General features: G+C 33.3%; 3 protein-coding genes, 1 long non-coding RNA gene and 1 pseudogene across 7 annotated transcripts; 2 read left to right on the top strand and 3 right to left on the bottom strand.

Moving 5' to 3' along the window:
* Positions 1 to 1248: 1248 nt before the first annotated feature.
* LOC130996350 (transcription factor RF2a-like) lies at positions 1249 to 4232 on the top strand. Of its 3 annotated transcripts, none has more exons than XM_057921810.1 (5): positions 1249 to 1453; positions 1876 to 2454; positions 2979 to 3111; positions 3455 to 3539; positions 3797 to 4232. In XM_057921810.1, the coding sequence occupies exons 1-5, from the start codon at positions 1320 to 1322 to the stop codon at positions 3991 to 3993; spliced, it is 1128 nt and encodes a 375-aa protein (XP_057777793.1). In that variant the 5' UTR covers positions 1249 to 1319; the 3' UTR covers positions 3994 to 4232. The 3 variants fall into 3 exon arrangements, with proteins under 3 accessions (XP_057777793.1, XP_057777795.1, XP_057777794.1); XM_057921812.1 differs by having other exon boundaries at positions 1314 to 1453; positions 2136 to 2454; XM_057921811.1 differs by having other exon boundaries at positions 1314 to 1453; positions 1853 to 2454.
* A 1547-nt stretch (positions 4233 to 5779) lies between these two features.
* Positions 5780 to 9695, top strand: LOC130996658 (protein ENHANCED DISEASE RESISTANCE 2). Of its 2 annotated transcripts, none has more exons than XM_057921959.1 (2): positions 5780 to 5917; positions 6681 to 9695. In XM_057921959.1, the coding sequence occupies exon 2, from the start codon at positions 6682 to 6684 to the stop codon at positions 7609 to 7611; it is 930 nt and encodes a 309-aa protein (XP_057777942.1). In that variant the 5' UTR covers positions 5780 to 5917; position 6681; the 3' UTR covers positions 7612 to 9695. The 2 variants fall into 2 exon arrangements, with proteins under 2 accessions (XP_057777942.1, XP_057777949.1); XM_057921966.1 differs by lacking the exon at positions 5780 to 5917 and adding an exon at positions 5920 to 6016.
* Positions 8234 to 9735, bottom strand: LOC130996735 (RHOMBOID-like protein 13). The gene is given in 2 exon segments (XM_057922028.1): positions 8234 to 8721; positions 8723 to 9735. Coding segments are annotated over 2 exon segments (813 nt in total). The 5' UTR covers positions 9326 to 9735; the 3' UTR covers positions 8234 to 8511.
* Positions 9736 to 12564: 2829 nt separating this feature from the next.
* Positions 12565 to 13981, bottom strand: LOC130997210 (uncharacterized). The gene is made up of 3 exons (XR_009093013.1): positions 13800 to 13981; positions 12721 to 12792; positions 12565 to 12667 (listed from the first exon to the last, which is right to left on the bottom strand). It is a non-coding gene; the product is annotated as an uncharacterized LOC130997210 (long non-coding RNA).
* Positions 13982 to 16103: 2122 nt separating this feature from the next.
* Positions 16104 to 18035, bottom strand: LOC130996562 (probable fructokinase-4; annotated as a pseudogene).
* Positions 18036 to 18977: the final 942 nt, after the last annotated feature.

The following is an 18977-nucleotide window of genomic DNA, read 5'->3' as shown; positions in this document are numbered from 1 at the left end:
GTATTTTTTTTAAGTTGAATTAATTAATTGAATAAATTCAATAATAGTAAGGGGATTCTTCGAATTTAGGTGTGTCAGCCAAAAAATATTTTAATTATCAATAACTTAACATATAAAAAAATTTATTTAGTTAAGTAATAAAGTTTATTAAATTTTCATTATCTTAAAGATTAATTTTTTTATAAACTATATATATTTATACTATTTGAATGACTTCTATTTTATATATTGGAGTAATCAGTTGTGTAATAGTGAATTAGAAAAAAATTGATTTAAACTTGAGAATTAAAAAAATACTGTAATTTGATTTGATGTATTAAGTTATTGACAATTTTGGTTGTTTGCTTTGTGTTCTTTTTTATTAATAAGAAATTAACAATAAATACGTCACGTCAAATATTGGCACGTTATATTAGCCTGATATTTGACAGGAATTTGAATTAGTAGCAAAAATAGATAAAATCTAAAGTTTAGTAATTTTCACGTACGCTACATTTCAAAGTATTGGAAAAAAGTTCAGTATTTTATGGGCAATTAACCCTTAATTAAATTCCAACTTTAAATCTCATTACTATTCTACACTACATTTCTTTTACGTTTTGTGTTGTTTTATTTACTATTGTATTTTTAAATTTTTCAGGTTTTTGGTTTTTATTCAATTATCTATATTTATATATAAAAAAATGAGCTTCATATTTAATTTGATAGATTAGCCTATTTATAATTTATAACTAGTTGTGAAAAAAAAAATTATGTTTTCTCGAAATGCAAAAGAATTCTCATTTTCAAAACGAAAATTCTTCCAAATTCTTATTGAGATCTCTCTATATATATATATATATAATTAAACATGTAGAAATTTTTATCATAATCTTTAATTTAATATGCATATTAAATATATTATAATTAATCGAATCTTGCAATTTTAAAAAGAAATAAACTGAAAAATAAGAAGATAAAGAAAAAATTATGTATATAATTACAAAGAAATTTTTAATTTTATTATAATTATAAAATTATAGCTCAATTTTAAAATTAATTTGAAATTAACTTTAAATTAAAATCCTCGATTTTTCTAATATACGTTGCAGAGTAATGTTTTAAGTTTTAACATTATATTGACTTAATTAATTTCTGGAACTTTCCAATATTTAAGCAGTAAAATAAGTGGGTAATCCACAGAATGACTATCGGATCCACAATCAGTTGACGACACGTCAGCTTCTTGACATCTATTTAAGCCTCTCCTTCCTTCCATTTCACAGATTCGTCTCTCTCTCTTTGCGTGTGTGCATATGTGAATATTTGCATGTATTTACATGTGCATGCACCCACCATCTCTTTCAAGCTACGATTATCGCTCCGATCGTCAGATGCGATTACCTTTTCGACTCAAAAATCGAATTTCGTCAGCGATAGAAGAAAAGACAGTAACAGTTTTTCTAAAAAATCTGTGAGCACTTTTGTGTTGTTAATTTTTTTTTCCATTTGGATTTTTGTCCTATTCTTTGCAATCTCAAATTTATAGCAGGCCTCTCTTTTGGTTTCATTGTCGTGTATCTAGAATGATTTATTTTTAATTTTGGCTTTTGTCTTGGGATTTTTATTTGTTCTTTCATGTCTATATCGAGAGGTTCTGGTATTGAATCAACAAAAATTAGTGCACACAAAATTGAACTCAATAAGCTTAATTGCTAGGGTTAGATCATAGATGCAATTTTGGCATTCAGTGATTTTAAGAAGCCAGTTCGATCTCGTTTCAAGAATTTTGCTTAATTTTTTGGCTTTTGTATTAGCTTGGCTATATTTAAGTAAGGCATTGTACGTGTTTATTAGCATTTACCTGTTGTAGGAGTGATTGATGAATATGAACAGTAGGAGTTGGCTTCCTCCGTTGGGGAGATCCTCAGTTAGTAGCTATAACACAAAGCCAGAGCAATCAGCATCCTCAAATTTGCGTCCAATAGGGCCGGAATGTTCATTCAAGAAGGAACATAAGATGTCATCTCATTCTAGTCAATTTAGTTTCGAGATAAGTCGGATGCCTGAAAATCCCCCGAATAATTTGGCCCATCGACGAACTCATTCTGATGTTCTTGCCCTTCTGAATGATGTTAGCTTTGATGGTGATCTAGGCATTGTAGGTGGATCGGATGGACTTTCTGTTTTTGATGACACTGAAGAGGATCTGCTGCCAGAGTATTTTGTTTTGGATAAGTCCAATTTGATATCTGAGACAATGGAAGAACTGTCTACTTCTGCAGCAGATGCAGGTTCTTCATGCATACATCAACGTAAGCTTCAGCACAGCCAATCCATGGTTTTAAAAATTTGTATCAAAACAGAGATGGCAAAGCCAGGTTCAGAAAATCCATCTTCAGCTGAGTCTGATAAATCCATTTCTGCTGCCAATCTCGCTGAGCTTGCTCTTACTGACCCAAAGCGCGCAAAAAGGTTACACTTAGTGCCAACCTCTCATTATCTAAATTCCTTCATTTGCTCTTGCTTGTGTTATTCATCTTTAGTTGAATAATTGAAATTGCATTCAACCGCCACATATTTATTCTAATTAGCTTTTCACTTCTCTTGTTTCCACATTGGGGTGGTGATCAGCAATTAGTGCCTATTTTATCAAGGCAAATTATGATTCACACCTCTTGCTTTGATTGTAAACTGTTTTAAGAACTTAGGGATTTATGCCTTTCTTTATTTGAAATGTTCTCTTTTCTGTTTCATATGCGATTAATGTGTTTTTCATTTCAATTTTTCAAGGCTTTGTTTATTTTTTATGTCACAACTGGCACTTGCATCTCTCAACAGCTCTGCATCTCTCAACAGCTCTCGATCTTTCTATCAATAAAATTTATATGTTATTTGTTTTCTTTTTTAGTATCTGCATATTAACTTTGTTGACTTGGTTGGGTGCATGATGGCATCCTGTTTGCCCTTTGTTTCTCCAAATCCATGTCTTGCAACAGAATTTGGGCGAATAGGCAGTCAGCTGCAAGGTCAAAGGAAAGGAAGATGAGGTATATTGCTGAGCTTCAAAGCAAAGTCCAGTCCTTGCAAACAGATAAAGCATCCTCGTCCATGCAGTTTGCCTTAATGCAGGTTATTTTAAGCCTAGTATTCTTATTCTTATACTAATTGCCATGCCTGACTTCAGGTGTCTTTCGTAGAAAACTGTTTCCCTCATTCGATTATTGACCTACTAATATGAACAAAAATGTAACACACTCTTGAATAACGGTACAGAAACAATCACTTTTTCTGGCCTTATGATTAGGATTTGATGATGAATTAAAACAACTACGATTCATCTTGGAAAAACATAGAAAGGGGAAAGGAAAGAGTAATAGTTTTAAGCATTTCATTCACTACACAATCCAGATCGGCATGTGATTCTTCCTGTGCAACATTGTTGTTTCAACTTTTTTCTTGCCTTTCATAACAGGAGGATACCAATTGTCTTGCATCTGAAAATATTGAACTCAAACTACAGTTACAATCATTTGAACAGCAAGTACACTTGCAAGATGGTAAGAATCCACCTTTACTGCTTGATCCATTTCTTTCTTGCCAGTGTCATATATATACTATTTGGTCTCAAGATATCTAAACAAAAGGTTATGGAACTTGAGCTGCAATGCACTCTAGTCTCATGGCTTGAAGAATGAGAGTCGACAACTTTCTATTTATACTCTGAGAATTTAGATCATCCGAGTTGGATGAGGGCCACAATATCATTTTACAGCTTAATGATAAACATTTTCTCTTTTTTAATGGGAACACGCAGCTGTAAACGATGCATTGAAGGAAGAAATCCAGCATCTAAAGGTGCTGACTGGTCAGGCAATGCTGAATGGTCCTGCTCCTCCACCCTATGGAACTAACCAAAACTATAACACCAACAGCCATGCTCAACCGTTACAATATCAGTTCCGACAGCACCAGCTGGACCAGTTTCAGCCGCGTCAACTGCTGCTCCATTAGTTGCAATGCTTGCTCTCGGTGCGTTAGAAACGGAAAGAGGCATGTTTGTATATTCATTTCTCGGCTTTGTAGGCATATTTTGCTATGTTTAGCTGTAGAATTTGTTGCATCTGTTGAGCTCTTAGATTCTGTATCAACGCCCCTTGCCGCCCTTATCTAAGTACGTAGCTTTGAGTACCCAATTTTTTTTCATTGTTTTAGCAAATATTGAATATAAGCAACACAAAGATTATGTTGTATGAGCTCATTCTTGCCAATTTAGTGCATTTCCTTGAAACTTTGAAGTCTTACGCAGTTCTTTATCTTTTTCCAGTTAGTTATGGTGAGTACAAAATTATTGTGTATAATATCATCAACCTGTTTGGAGCCTTTGTCTCTCCACTAAGAATTACTTATATAATGATAACAACTTAATTCTAATCTAAAAGTAAACCGATCTCAGTCACAAAATTAGAATAAATTAAAAGTATAGTAATTTGTGGACAAAATCTTTTTTCAGTGTGCAAAATCAAATTGAGGCCATAATTCAGTAATTTACATAGGAGATAATTGCATGTAAATACACAAACTTTGGCCAAAATTTATTTTTGACTCGTACTTAAAAAAATTCGATAAAATGCACGGTATATTTCTTAGTTGTTCAATTTTGACTCCAATTTTATTTTCCCCAAGTTAAAAAATGACATGACATCTACATGACGTCTATGGAGTCCACATGACATTTACGTGGCGTCAAAATTGAACTACTAATAAAGTTTGTGTGTTTTATCAAACTTTTCTACGTACGCGTCAAAAATGAATTTTGGCCAAAATTGATGTATTTACATACAATTAACCCATTTACGTGATAATATCTCAAATATTTTTGTGTTTTTGAAGGCCAATAATCCTAGAGGTAATATCATTTCTCCTTTGTCCTTTTCAATTTGTTATTATGTCTGATGTCATGAGTTCTGATTATAATTGTAAACAAATGTTTACACGTATATACCTCCGAGCAGTTTAAGCAAACAATTTATCATGAAATTTGTGACGATAGAGACTATGTTGAATTGAATAGACCGCGTCAGGTTGTGCATGTTTTGTTGTTTTCTTTTGGGTAATTTTTGAAATATTATGTCAATTTTTTGTAATTTGGTTAAAACGTAGTGACTAATGTTATTAAAGCCTTGTGGCTATTATCAATTTCACACTACTAAATAAATATTCAATTTTTACTTCTTAATATATTTTTGTCTTGTGAGGAATGAATAGAATCTATACTTAAACCTCTATCAAAGATAATGACACTTTTGCAAAAATGTATAGTAATTAATTTGGTTGGAATGGTGCATTTCTTAAAACTGTCCCCTTCTCAACTACGCGGGTTAATTAATTATTGCAGCTTAATTTTTTGTTAAATAGTGACAATCTTAACTTTCTACCCTTAAACCTTTTGTTTTATAAGTCGTATATTCATTTTATCTTCTTAAGCCTTTGCCATTCTATTATTTTTCAAAACAGCTACAAAAAACAATATAATGATAGAATATAAAGATTTAACTTTTACTGCAATAAAAAGACAAAAATCCATCCTTATTAAAATAAATATTCGTGTTAAAGTTATGAAAATTATAATAATGATTTTAATGCTTCCAAAAATAAAAATTGACAATTTTAATTAATAACTTTCTTTAAAAGTCGAAAGAGTAAATATAAGGACAATAATGGACAATCGGTTATCCTTACGAAACATCTATGACTTAATTGGACATGACATGATTATATTTGCTCCAGTGGAGTAGCATCTGCACATTGCAAATCTATATTAAAAAAAAAAAGAATCTTAATGAGTTTCTTCACCACCTATCTCAAGAATCTTCCTAACATAAGTATTTCTTCTTCTTTTTTCTGTTCATAAACATCTTCTTTCTGCCGGATGCAGGTGATCGATCACTCCTTTTTCACATTATGTTATCTTTTACTTTTTTGACATTTATTTCTTTAATTTTCTTCAGCTGTTTTTCTTCAATAATATGTAACGGTAAGTTTTTTTTATTTTTCCACACACTCTTTGCTGTTGCTCGAGGATGTAATTTAAATATAATTTGCTAGTATTATTATTTTTCAAAATTAGTTTCGAAGGAAAGTATTCAAAAATAATTAAAATCTAAATAATTAAATTTCGCAAAAAATATTTGTGAATTTAGAGTGCATATCCGGTTGTTATCCAAGGCTTATATTTCCAATATTGAGGGCAAAAAATTCTTTGGTAAATGTTATGTTCATAGTTGTTCATTGTCCCTGAATTTTCATTGTCTTGACATATTTCTTTAAACTGGTCATATTTATTGTTAGTATTTCTGATCTTTCACGGACGTAGCATCTTGATTGTGTTAATCCCTTGTTTATTAAGATGAATTGAACTTTTGGAAAATCTCAAAACCCTTGATAATTTTTATCATTTAAGTTAATTTGGTTGATTCGATAGAAATATTCAATCATACATATTATCAATCATGAAAAATAAATGTCCCTAGCGTAGGAGTTACCGCTTTCTCGAATAGCATCTTGAGTTTACACACTTGAACACTAGTTTCAATTTCATCACATAGAAAAGTGTTTTCACTTTGCTGTTCAAATATGTTATTATCAATTAGTAGTTATCAATGCTCGGAAGAGATAATAATCTCTTTGTTTCATTCTAGTATGGCAATGCTTGAGCAGAAGCAGGAGCGCGAGTGGATTGAGAGAGTGAGATTGGGAGGTGGTGTTCCACTCCTCAAGCCAGACAGTTGGTCGAATGGCTGGGCTTCCCCCCGGGGAGATGCATTCATGGTTAGAGGAGCAAACTATCCAACCACAAAGAAGAAGGTTCCCGGTGGCGAATATCTTCTCGAGCCTCTAGGTTTCGACTGGATCAAAGGGCCGGCCAAGATCGCCGAGGTTCTCTACAACCCTAAAGGCCGCGTTAGGCGAGCACTTGATGGGGAACGCGCCAAGGGACGATCACATTTCGTTTGGGCTTTCAATTTTCAGCTTCCAACTAAAGATAACCACAGCATAATCGCGTATTTCGTGGCAACGGAGCCTAGCCATCAAGATCCTCTGATCCGCCGGTTCCTGAATGGAGACGATGGATTCAGAGACTCGAGACTGAAGTTAATAACCAATGTGGCGAAAGGGCCGTGGGTCGTGAAGAAAGGAATCGGGGAGCAAGCCATCTCCATAATAGGGCGGGCGCTTAAATGTAGATATTCGATGGGGGAGAAGCTGATGCAAGTTGATATCGATGTTGGATCTTCTATGGCTGCGACTGCGATTGTGCACCTTGCATTCGGTTACCTGACAACGCTCACCGTTGAGCTAGCTTTCGTTATCGAGGGTCGGACTGAATCGGAGCTTCCAGAGCGGATCTTGGGAGCTGTTCGATTCTCTGGGCTGGATGGCGCTAGAGCACTGCAGATTGAATCGCCATCTCAAGGGAATCCGCAGTCCTCGTTGGGGCAAGGAATTTCCCACCTTGTTCATGCCAATGTGGTTACTGATCATCACACTACTACCAAAGATGTAGAAAAGACACATTATGCGGGAAATAGCAATGAGCGTGATTCAAAATTGCTGAATCTCTCTCTCTGAGAAAAAAAATTATATAATTGGGATGCCTCTGATGACTGCTTTGTCAATTGTGTTCTCCTCATATATTTAGTTCTGAAACCAATTACATATCTAATGTGTATCAGATGTTATGTATATATAGATATAGATTTTAGATAGGTCACCAGGTATAATACAATTCCAGAAACTTGAAGGTAAGAAAGGACATCTACTATTTGAATCATCCATTTCATATATGGACAACAACATGACAAGAATGTGCGTGAAATAAATAATTAAATAAATAAAAACAGAGGCAAACACAAAACCAGACAATGAAGAAAAGGAATATACAACCCCTGATAATTAGCACATGATAATCTCATCACATTATATAACATTGATGAGGAAATGAAAATTTCATCTACACGTCAATTTGTCTGCTCTCTGCCTCATTGCAACCCTTCAATATTTATGCTCAAAGCAAATATAATTTTTCTTAAGATAGTTCATTAGTTTAGACAGAAAATCCAATTTAGTTTGCACTATCTTCCTACCAAAAAACAGAAGCAAAATGTCATAATTGAGATACAGTTTAAATGGACAATCAAGACTGGAACAAATAGGTACTCCACATGCAAAAAATGTGCTTAACATCTGAATCAGCATGAAAGTCAACCAATCTCATTTACCCATCCCAATAGTCACCACTGATATGATACATAATAAGTCAAGTGTAAAAATCTTATCTCTTACTAGCAAGAGAAGAAAAAACCTTGTTACAAGAATACGATGGCCGCTGCAAGTGAGGACTAAGATCCAAGAGATAAGTGCTGCTTTTCAAGACATCAAAGGGTAGCATGCCAATAAAGCTTTATTCTTAACCCAATATTCTGTCACATCCTCATAGTTGCTCATTCGGAGCCAATTCCTTTTGAGGAGCTACACAAGATTCGGACCAATATCAGACGCGCTCATCTGCAGGGTTCTGCCGTTTCCAGAAGAAAGAAACCGCACAGATGGTAGGGAAGAATCTTCGACAGATTCAATCTCTAAAAAGCTGAAATTGTATGTACCAGATTTCTTCAAACTAAAAATGAAAACAAGAACTATCCAGCCCAGCATCGATACAGCCCAGTAGTTGTTCATACCCATGTATCAAGCCCCAGGCAATGGCGTATCCAATGATTATCCCTGATAAATGACCAATAAAACTAGCTTGCGGCACAATTATAGACGTGAAGATGAGCGACTCAAAGGGTGCAAAACTGATAGGAAGGGAGAGGAACCCGAAAAGCTCCAGCTTCGAAGAGGGCTGCTTTGTCGACAGTATAGTCATCCACCCGAACACAACACAAGAGTATCCAACAGCAGTCACTCTCCGGAAGTAATCAATCTTGAACTTTTGGATCAAAATGTGGTACATCCCGAGAACTAGCAACCCCGACAACACAACCAACAACATGGTATAATGAAGATAGTATTCGACACCGAGCCCTAAATGCCCTAACTGTTCTATAACCCCAAGACTCCAAAGTGCACTCATATTGAAAACAAGATGAAGGATGCTAATATGTGAAAATGCAGATGTGATTATCCGCCAATAATGGCCCTCCAATGCAGTGTCGTAGCTCAACCCCACATGTGAATACCCAATCCCCTTTTTCTGAATATAGAACCAAATCAAACTGCATATCCCAATTATACAACTCGTTGCTGGCTTTTCCCAAATCTCATAAATTAAGGGTTTCCCCATCCGAACCAAATTGAACTTCTTGTCACAATACAAACTCTATAGTATCTGATTCATATGCTCAAAAAAACCAATCTTTAAGCATTTGATGAATTCACTATGAAGATAAACAGAATCCCACTCTAAGAATTCACAAATTCAGCTCAATCAAAACCAAATAATTGAAGTTCAATCTCACCGAAAATTCGAGTAGAGTCGAATCAAGCAGAACCTCGATCCTCGAATGTAAATGTATAGCTTAGACGTGATTCCTCATAAATCAAAGAATTAACAATCGAATGGTGTGATTGGGAAAATTCCCGAATTAAAGTTGGATAGTATGAGTAGAGAAGAAAGTAGTTACAGATTGAGAAGGAAAGAGTATCCCTAATTTGAAGAAATTAAGGGCAACTGGGAAGTACTAGGGGTTTCTATCCAACATCACCCGGGACCCACAGGGAGAGAGAGATAGTGAGAACTTCTTAAAAGGAAAAGACAAAAACTATGCTTTCGTAAATATACTAGTGATTTTTATTTATTTTTGGGGTTATAGAAAAAAAAAAATACACGAACTTTGAAAGAAGTTGTAATTTTCACTTGAAAATTCAATCAAGCTAAAATATATATGAATTTATATTTTTATCAATTTTCACCTAACTTGACTTTCACGAAGTTAGAGCTTAATTGACAGTCGAAACTTCACCTGATCATGGTCTAACTTCTGATGATAATGAATATTTAGAAGTTCGGAGGTCTAAGAAAGTAAACATTAATATATTTGACTTAATTTCGACTGTCAATTAAGCTTCAATTTTGTTGAAAGTCAAACTTATGTGAAAATTGCAATAAAAATATAAATTCATGTAGTTTTTTGCTTAATTGAAAGTTCATATGTAAAATGCAATTTTTTTCAAAATTCGTGTATTTTTTATCATAACCCTTTTAATTTTTAACTTTTTATTTTTATTCTTTTTTATTTTATTTTTTAGCAATATTTTTTTAACATTCTTACAACTAGTGTTGTACCCGACTACCCGTGCAATGCTCGGGCTACATATAGTGTTGAAATTTCATCCTTTTAAGTTTTGAAAATATACAACAAATATAAATTTTGTGAAATTTATTAAAATTAAATTCAAGTTATAAAATACTATCTTCATTCATGATAAAAATTTCTTATTTTTACTTTTCCAGATGTCCATACAAAAATTTCTTATTCTATTTTCAATAATACCCCATTACTTATAATACCTCATTTATTATTATTTTTCATATTTTCACCATTCCCAATATAGATTAAATCAACACAACATTAACTACAACACATTTTTACCACGTTCAAGACACTCAACAATTTCATTTTAAAACTTGTGTCACTTTCTCTTAGAAAGTTTTACTATGGACAAATGAAGTAATAAAAAAAATCATAATTTATTTTAAAATTTATCCATTTACATGCAAAGACTTTTATATGTAGTTGAGTAAGACATCGAATTATTAAAGACACTCTATTATTAAACTTGAAACATGAGCCACGTGTATATTCTTTAAAATAAATGTACTCAAATATTTTATTTTACAATTGTTATATAAGTTATATTAATACTAAAATATATTTTAAGATTATCATTTTAAATTCCACAAAACAAGTATAAAAATAATAACATATCAAAAGAAAACTGCAAACTTGTCATCTTATTATAATTTTTAAAACACTTCTTTATATGCAACATTTGTAGTAGATTAACAATTTTTCTTGTCTTCATTACATTTCTCACTTTGAGAAATGAGAATGAAATATTGTTTTTATTTCATCCACAAACTCTTTCAAGAATTGACACATCAACTTTTTTATGTCTTAATAATTATTTTAAGAATTTTAAGTATCGGAAATAACACATGCACATAAGATATATAAACTAATTGCCACTCTTCATCTCGTAGAATTATCTCAACCAGTTCTTTTATCTTCCATCATTACAAAGTGCGATTTGAGTACTTTGTGATAAATTACCTCAATAATCTACATTATAAAAATATAAAAGTAATGTATATGTCAGCGTTACATCTGTCAAACTTTAAGAAATCGTGTCATGTTCATATTTTGATTTGAATTAATGATTAAAATGATGAGCGGTATAAATATCTAAAACAAACTAATGTAAAGTTGCAAGTCTTGTGTGTAAAAGCAACACCAAATTTTAAATAATCAGTAGGGTATAGTAAAAAGATTTAAAATTTCCTAAAAAATATTTTGATAAAGAAATAAGGAAATAAATACATTACAAAATACTTCCTCCGTCCATGAAAGAACTTTTTAGGAGGGGGTGACACCGATTTTAAGAAAAATATTATTGAGTGTATTGAGAGTGGATAAAAGGTAGTTGAGTGTATTGAGAGTGGTGAAAATGTGTTACTTTAATTAATATTGGGAGTTGTAAAAGTGAAAAGTCAGAGGATTATAAGTGGTTGGGGTATAGTCCAAAAATAGGTAGGGAAGTTCTTTTGTGGGACGTCCCAAAAAAGAAAGATGAGAAGTTCTTTCGTGGAAGGAAGAAGTAGTAAATTTGTAACACCTTAATCTAATTAAAATTACTACTAGATATAAATTTGAAGAAAAACTTTTAATGCGAAAAATCACAACGTAAATAATTTTGCTCATTTTAAAATTTAATTTTAAACTATCAAACACAATACTCCAATAAACTTGAATTTAAAGTGCTAAAACATGATCTAACCACAAACATAATAATATTAATATATTATACGTAACTTGAAAGTTGGACCATGATATGCAAATAGTTTCGGATCCAAGAATTATGCTACACCAAAAATATTAGATACTACTAAACTAAATTCAAAGGACATAGTTTGAGATGCAAAACTTAAGCTACACAAAATATTAGATACTACACAAATTTCAAAATGAACAATATTTTTTTTTAAATATGACTTGATGCACCCATTCGACCCTTCACCGCATCTTCAACTTCAAATACCCTGAAAATATTTGTAAAGTATGAGATGAGCATACAGAGTATACTCAATGTAGGATTCATGGCAATAATTGTGTCCAAGTTAATAAAACGGTAACACATACGATATTAACATTCATAACATTTACATCGCACGGTGGCATACCAAGGACCTTTCCGTCCTGGACCCATTCAACGGGCCTCATGACGTTATGGTTGCAAACCTTACTTTTACATTTAAATCACATTGTGCATACCAAGGACCTTTCTGTCCTGGACCCATTCACACGCACCCCTAGCATATATATAATTTAATTCACATATGATAAAGACATAATATTAAAATGGACAAAACATTAACCACAACATGTATTAAAATAAAATTCCATACCTGAAAATTTGCACTTAATAGATAATTTGAATAATTCAAATAAAATTCCATACCTGAAAATTTGCACTTAATAGATAATTTGAATAATTCAACTCAACAGTTACGTTCTAGTCGCGGCGCCGCACCTAATCAGATAAGTTCAAATAATAAAATATAAGGGCCTAATTAAACTTAAAACAATATAATACTTAAAATTTATTTATAAGTTATTAAATCATTGGTCAAATAAATAAGTAATTATAGATATTTTATTATTTGGAAATCAACACAATTGATAATTTAAAACTATGTCAAATTATAGATTCTATATCAAATTTAAAATTTGAAGTCAACTCGTGAGTTTTTAAAAGAAATAAATCAAAGCCCAACTCCATTTATTAGTTATCATGTAAGCTCTAATAGGTGGGTTTATAATTTGAGTCGAATACTGTGAGCCCATTTCCTTTGTTAAAAGGTTTTCACCCACACACCCACACACACAGAAACCCACGCATAGCACCAGAGCGCCCTCTCACTCTCTCTCTTTCTTGGCTTCTGCCGCCGCCGCTAACGGCGGCGTCCCCTCTCTCCTCCGCCCCCTCTCTCTCCCCCTCGATCTCCCTCTCTCTCCCCGCCAGACGGCTTCGGCGAGGAGCGCCAAAGCCGCCCCCTACTCCTGCTCCAGCAACCCGTCGCCTCCGCCTCTGCTTCGTCTGACAGCAACACGGTAGCAACGGCGGCCGTGACAGACGAGGCTCCCTTCCCTTTTCTGGCCAAGCAGCTCAACAGCCACCGCCGCCTCCCTTCCTTCCTGATCCGGCGTCGCCAACAGCGCCCTCCCCCAAGTCTCAACTCAAAACCCTTTTATCTCGTTCTAGTTTCTAATTTCTCATATTTCTTCCAACTCAAATTTTATTTTCCATTCCTGAAATAATCCATGGAGTTCATTTCATGTGATTTGTTATGAAAGATTTTAGATTTTAAGAAAGTTTGATTTTTGGTGTTTATTCCTTGATGCGAAGTATTGTATATGAAATAAACTTAAATTCTACTACTAGTATTGTATATGAAATAAATGAAAGGTAATTTGAAGAAAAGTAGCTTGCTGTGAAGGAATATAAGTTTGAAAGATTTTACAAAATAAGGGGATTACGGTATGAAGCTTTGCCAAGAAGAGAAGTATGAAGCTTTTGCAGAGAGAAAAGTAGATATGAGTTTTGAGGTTGTTGAGTGTTTGAAAAATTTCAGACAAGTAAAATGAGAAGACGAAGGCATCAGTGAAGTTAAATACTCCATGATGAATTGTGAAGTGATACGTGGGTGGCTGTGCAGATTCGGTGGCTTAAGCTGTTTACCACACCCAAAACCCTCTTTTAAAAATTAAAAGTCAATTGTAATTGTTAAAAGATAAATGGGCTTGTGATAAGCGAAAATAAATGGACTTCTAAATTGTATAAAAAGAATCTTAATTCTTAACCCCTAACAAAAGTAAAATATAAGGCCCCATATGAATAAGCTGCAAATAATTTTATTTAGGCCCAATTTAAATTTAAAAGTAATTGAAGATATAACTTTCAAAATCATACATCTAATTAGGAGCACGACTAGACAAATTTATAAACTGAATATATAATAAAAATTTTAATGACTTCATAATATTTAAACTTAAGTAACTCAAACATTAATAATTTTAAATAATAAATGGTTTTCGAGTGTCACAAAATTGTCACTGATTATATCAATGTAGGCTACTTCTTCAAAACTTTTGAAGTTATATAGTTGGCATGAGAAACCATCTTTGTATATTTCGATTATATGAATACTATTAATAAATTTAATAAAGTAGACACTTGTCGTTGTTTTTGTACTTTTTGTTTTTTTTTTTATCATACATTACCTTTTTTTACCGCATAAATAATATCTTCATTCAAAATATTTCAACTTGGGAATCAACATGCGATCAAATGTCCCATGAATGCGGTCACTCAATATAAAAAATACTCCCTCCGTCCACGAAAGAACTTCTTATCTTTCCTTTTTGGGACGTCCACAAAAGAACTTCCTACCTATTTTTGGACTGCATCCCACCACTTATAATCCTCTTATTTTCACTTTCACAATTCTCAATATTAAATACATTTTTCATCACTCTCAATACACTCAACTACCTTTTATCCACTCTCAATACACTCAACTACCTTTTATCCACTCTCAATATACTCAACAATATTTTTTCTTAAAACTCGTGCCACTCCCTCCTAGGAAGTTCTTTCATGGACGGAGGGAGTATAACTAAAGCAGAAAAACAGAATACATATGATGAAAAAATATATATTAAAATTTATAAATACATAATAGTTTATAAATTAGAGAATTAAATTTGGAATTTTTTTTGTAATTATAATTTTAATATGTAATATATAATTAAATTTTGGTATGATTTTGATAACAAATAATGTAATTTTAGCACAAAAATTTAGGCTGGTTAATATTTTCAATTCCGCAATTTATATCAATTATCACAAATCATATTATTATGATTGTTATACATAAATTATAATTACGAAATGACCTCATTCATTCGAATGCACTCTTCTTTTTCGTTTTTACTCGATGATTGATGAAGAACAAGTTTATCATTTACTATTACGTACACAGTTTGATTTTTAAAAATTAAAGAACCTTCTAAATATAGATAGTGTAAAATGACGGAAATTTTTTTTAGATAATTAAATCTACTTTTATATATGTATAGTAGAAACGACCACCTACCCATTGTGGGCAAGCATAATGTGCCCACCACTGATGTGTCAATTTTAATTAGAGTAAGATAATTTTAATTAGAGTAAGATATGTTAATTCTCTTTCTAAATTAAAATTGCCACATTAGTGATGGACACATTATACTTGCCCACGGTGGGTAGGTGATGGTTCTAACTTCTAATATGTATAGATGTGAACTTTTTTTTTTAGCAAACACACATTTGTTGATTTTTTTTTTCGGTAGTTAATTTCTTGCTCGTGCATTTTTGGGCTCAACACGAATCGTTGATGTGGGCTGAATTGCCCTAATTTTTTGTCCACGTCAGTTTTTTTTTTTCGAGATGTCCACATCATTTTTGTTAAATAAAAGAATTATCATAACACATCGAAAAAAATGTTACATATATAAATTATTGTTTTTTTAGTAGTGAACAAATTTGTAGCTCATGAGTTGATCGATAAAGATAGTTTTCCTTTCAACAACTATCTTGAAAGTTCAAATCATGCCTCAAAAAATGGAAAACGATTATTAATCAATTATTTTTAAGTTATGATTTTCGAGTAATTTGAAATAACTGCCATATCCGTTTTTCCAAGCTTCCAACTATATGATTTATAACAAAAATCAATCAGAAAGCATAAATATATATAGATGAGGCAAAATATATATACATATGTCACGTACACACCAACATAATTCATAAATCAAGAAATCGAATATTTAGAACATGGTTGATGAATACATAACGACACTTACAACTCGATAAATTTCACACTCACAGAAAACATTGACAAAGAAAAATATCAAATTAATTAATGCCTTGACACAAATCAAATTTAATAATTGAAATAGCATGTTAATTAGTTGTTATCTTTGTTGACAAAGGGAAAACAGTTTGTAAAGGCGAATAGGTTTTTCCTCTGAGAATCTTGGTTGAGAAGAGCGAGCACTTGAGAGTGAGAAGGAAGCGCAGGGATTGCTCCCTTCTTAGTTGTGGTGATAGCTCCACATGCGCTTGCATACCTTACCACCTCTCTCAGTCTCGTTTCATCCTGTCCATAAATAAAACCTTAATCATAACTACTACAGTAAAATTATTAATATAGTGCTCCCTCCATCGATGAGTACCCATTTGTGGTTGGCACGAGTTTTAAGAAATTAATTAAGTGCATGTAAGGGAATAAGAGACTCAAGTGAGTTGTGTGGGGTACATTTACCAAAAAAGGAAATGAGTATTCATTTGGTGGACGATCAAAAAAGAAAATACGGGTACTCATTTTGTGGACGGAGAGAGTATATATAAGTATAATATACTCCTAGTTTGGAATTTGACCTCGATTATGGAGAGATCGTCAACGATCTTATGTAGAAGGGCACCCATAAAAGCATCGCCTGCTCCAGTTGTGTCCACCCTCTTTAGACTATAACCTTCAACAGCTCCCTTGAAATTCTGTGTATGATGATGAGCATATAAAATGCAAATTAAGATACTATAAATTAATTAATTATATGTTCGTACCTTGGTGTAATATCGACATCCCTTTTTCCCAAGTGTGAGCAGAAGAAGCTTCAAGTTGGGGTGCCAAAGTGACAAAGCGGATTCATCATCGAGGCTGGAGTTGTGAGTGAGGAAGCACAGCTCATCATCACTTATTTTGATCACATCTGCCTTGTCCCACACACTCAATATCTGTTTACGAGCCTCCTCCGCCGACGCCCAAAGCGGCAGCCGGAGGTTCGGGTCATACGACAGCACCGCTCCGGCGGCCTTGGCCTCTTCCATTGCTTTCAGATGTGAGGATCTACATGGCTCCACGATCAGGCTTACAGATCCAAAATGGAATATCTTTGCCTGCATGTGTGTGTCTCATCATAATTAAGATTTTACTAGGAATATATCTATAACTTTTTTTTAATGGTGTTTTGAATCTAGATTCTAAAACATTACTAGGTACTACTAAATTTTTAACTGAAAAAAGATCCAATCTTAGAGGTAAAAACATAAGTTTGATGCTTTTTTTTCGGAGGATAGATACTTACAGATCTAATAAGTTGAAGATTGAGGTCATGCGGGGCTAGCAGCATGTCGGCGCTAGGATTTCTGTAGAACATGAACTCACGCTCCCCGTCGGCGCGTAGGGTGACGAAAGCCAGCGCCGTCCTCGCCACCTTGTCGAAGCGGACGCCTTCCGTGGAGACGCCGTTCTCTTTCAGTATTCGGGCGAGCATCAGCCCGAACTCGTCGTCGCCTAGCTTCCCCACAAAGGCCGTGCTCCCGCCGAGCCGAGCCGCTGCTATGGCCACGTTAGCCGGCGCGCCTCCCGGCGCCTTCACGAACGCCGGGGCCTCCGCCAGCGACAGCCGGTCACCGTCGGCACGAAGTCGATCAACATCTCGCCGAAGCTCACGATCAGGCCGTTACTGCCGTTAGTCATCGCGGATACTTATGCAAATGCACGCACAAAATGTGTATTTGTGTGTGAAGGGAGCGGAGGAGGGACTCATATATAGAGATTAGAGGGTGCTAAATATATACACGAATCTTAGTTTTGCAACTCCTATTATTAAAATCTTCGGATACAATTGTGTAGGTAAAATAAGTATGTAAAAATAGTCTCTTAATCCCATTGCTCACAATTGAAGTTTGCTTGAATGTTCTTTTGGATTATGTACATATACATCTATTGAAAATGAAAGGAAATTGAATTAAAAAGCCTCACACGGAAAGAAAAGGTATAAGGGATAAAAAAAATTTGAAACCTAAAAAAGTAATAACAATAATAACAATAGTTATTATAAGCTTTTATATGGAAAAAAAAATGAAAAAAAAAGTCTCGCCTCATATAAATAGGTTGGAATAACTTTAACAAAAGAATGGGCCAACTCTGCTAATGACTTTTTATATTTCGAAATTAAGTCATGACTTTGAACCCAAAAAAATGGCATACCAATTTTTACATTTATGCTATTAATTAGTATAACTATATATAGCTGTAATATTTGTTTTAACGTTATTTATTCCGAGTTATCCATTAGAGAGTATCTACAGGAATGTGGATAACTTGTAATCTGCTTTCGTGAATCTATTTGCTTTTGTCAATTAAAAGTGTGTAAGAATTTGACTCTATACCTTTCTCAATTTATTGTGCTTCTTGAAATTCTTTGTGCACGCATTGGAAGAATCCCCACTTTAGCAATTTTGTCGTCCGTGACAGCTTGATGTTATTTTAACTACAATTATATACCCAATCAAGTAAAATGCTAAATAATCATATTGTCTTTTACGATTTTTTTAAATGGGATGATTATAATTGGTATACCTTGATCTTTCACATTTACAAATTAGAAAAATTTAATTTGTAAAAATGATTATAAGTTTCATCAGTATTTTATATACGAAACAAATCTTGTAAGTCTATCATTTGAACTAATTTTACTTGATTCATAACTCATTAAAAGGGTTAGATAAAAAAATCATGATACTAAGGATAAAAAATACTCAATCATGTATATCTTATCATCATGAAAATTTAATCCTCATAAATGACTAAATTAATGAGTAGTTTT

The sequence above is a fragment of the Salvia miltiorrhiza genome, chromosome 1 (assembly GCF_028751815.1).
Source record: "Salvia miltiorrhiza cultivar Shanhuang (shh) chromosome 1, IMPLAD_Smil_shh, whole genome shotgun sequence".
In the NCBI taxonomy this organism is placed as follows: Eukaryota; Viridiplantae; Streptophyta; class Magnoliopsida; order Lamiales; family Lamiaceae; genus Salvia; species Salvia miltiorrhiza.
Note: the sequence above shows the minus strand (reverse complement) of the source record. Positions and strands in the feature narration are given on the sequence as shown.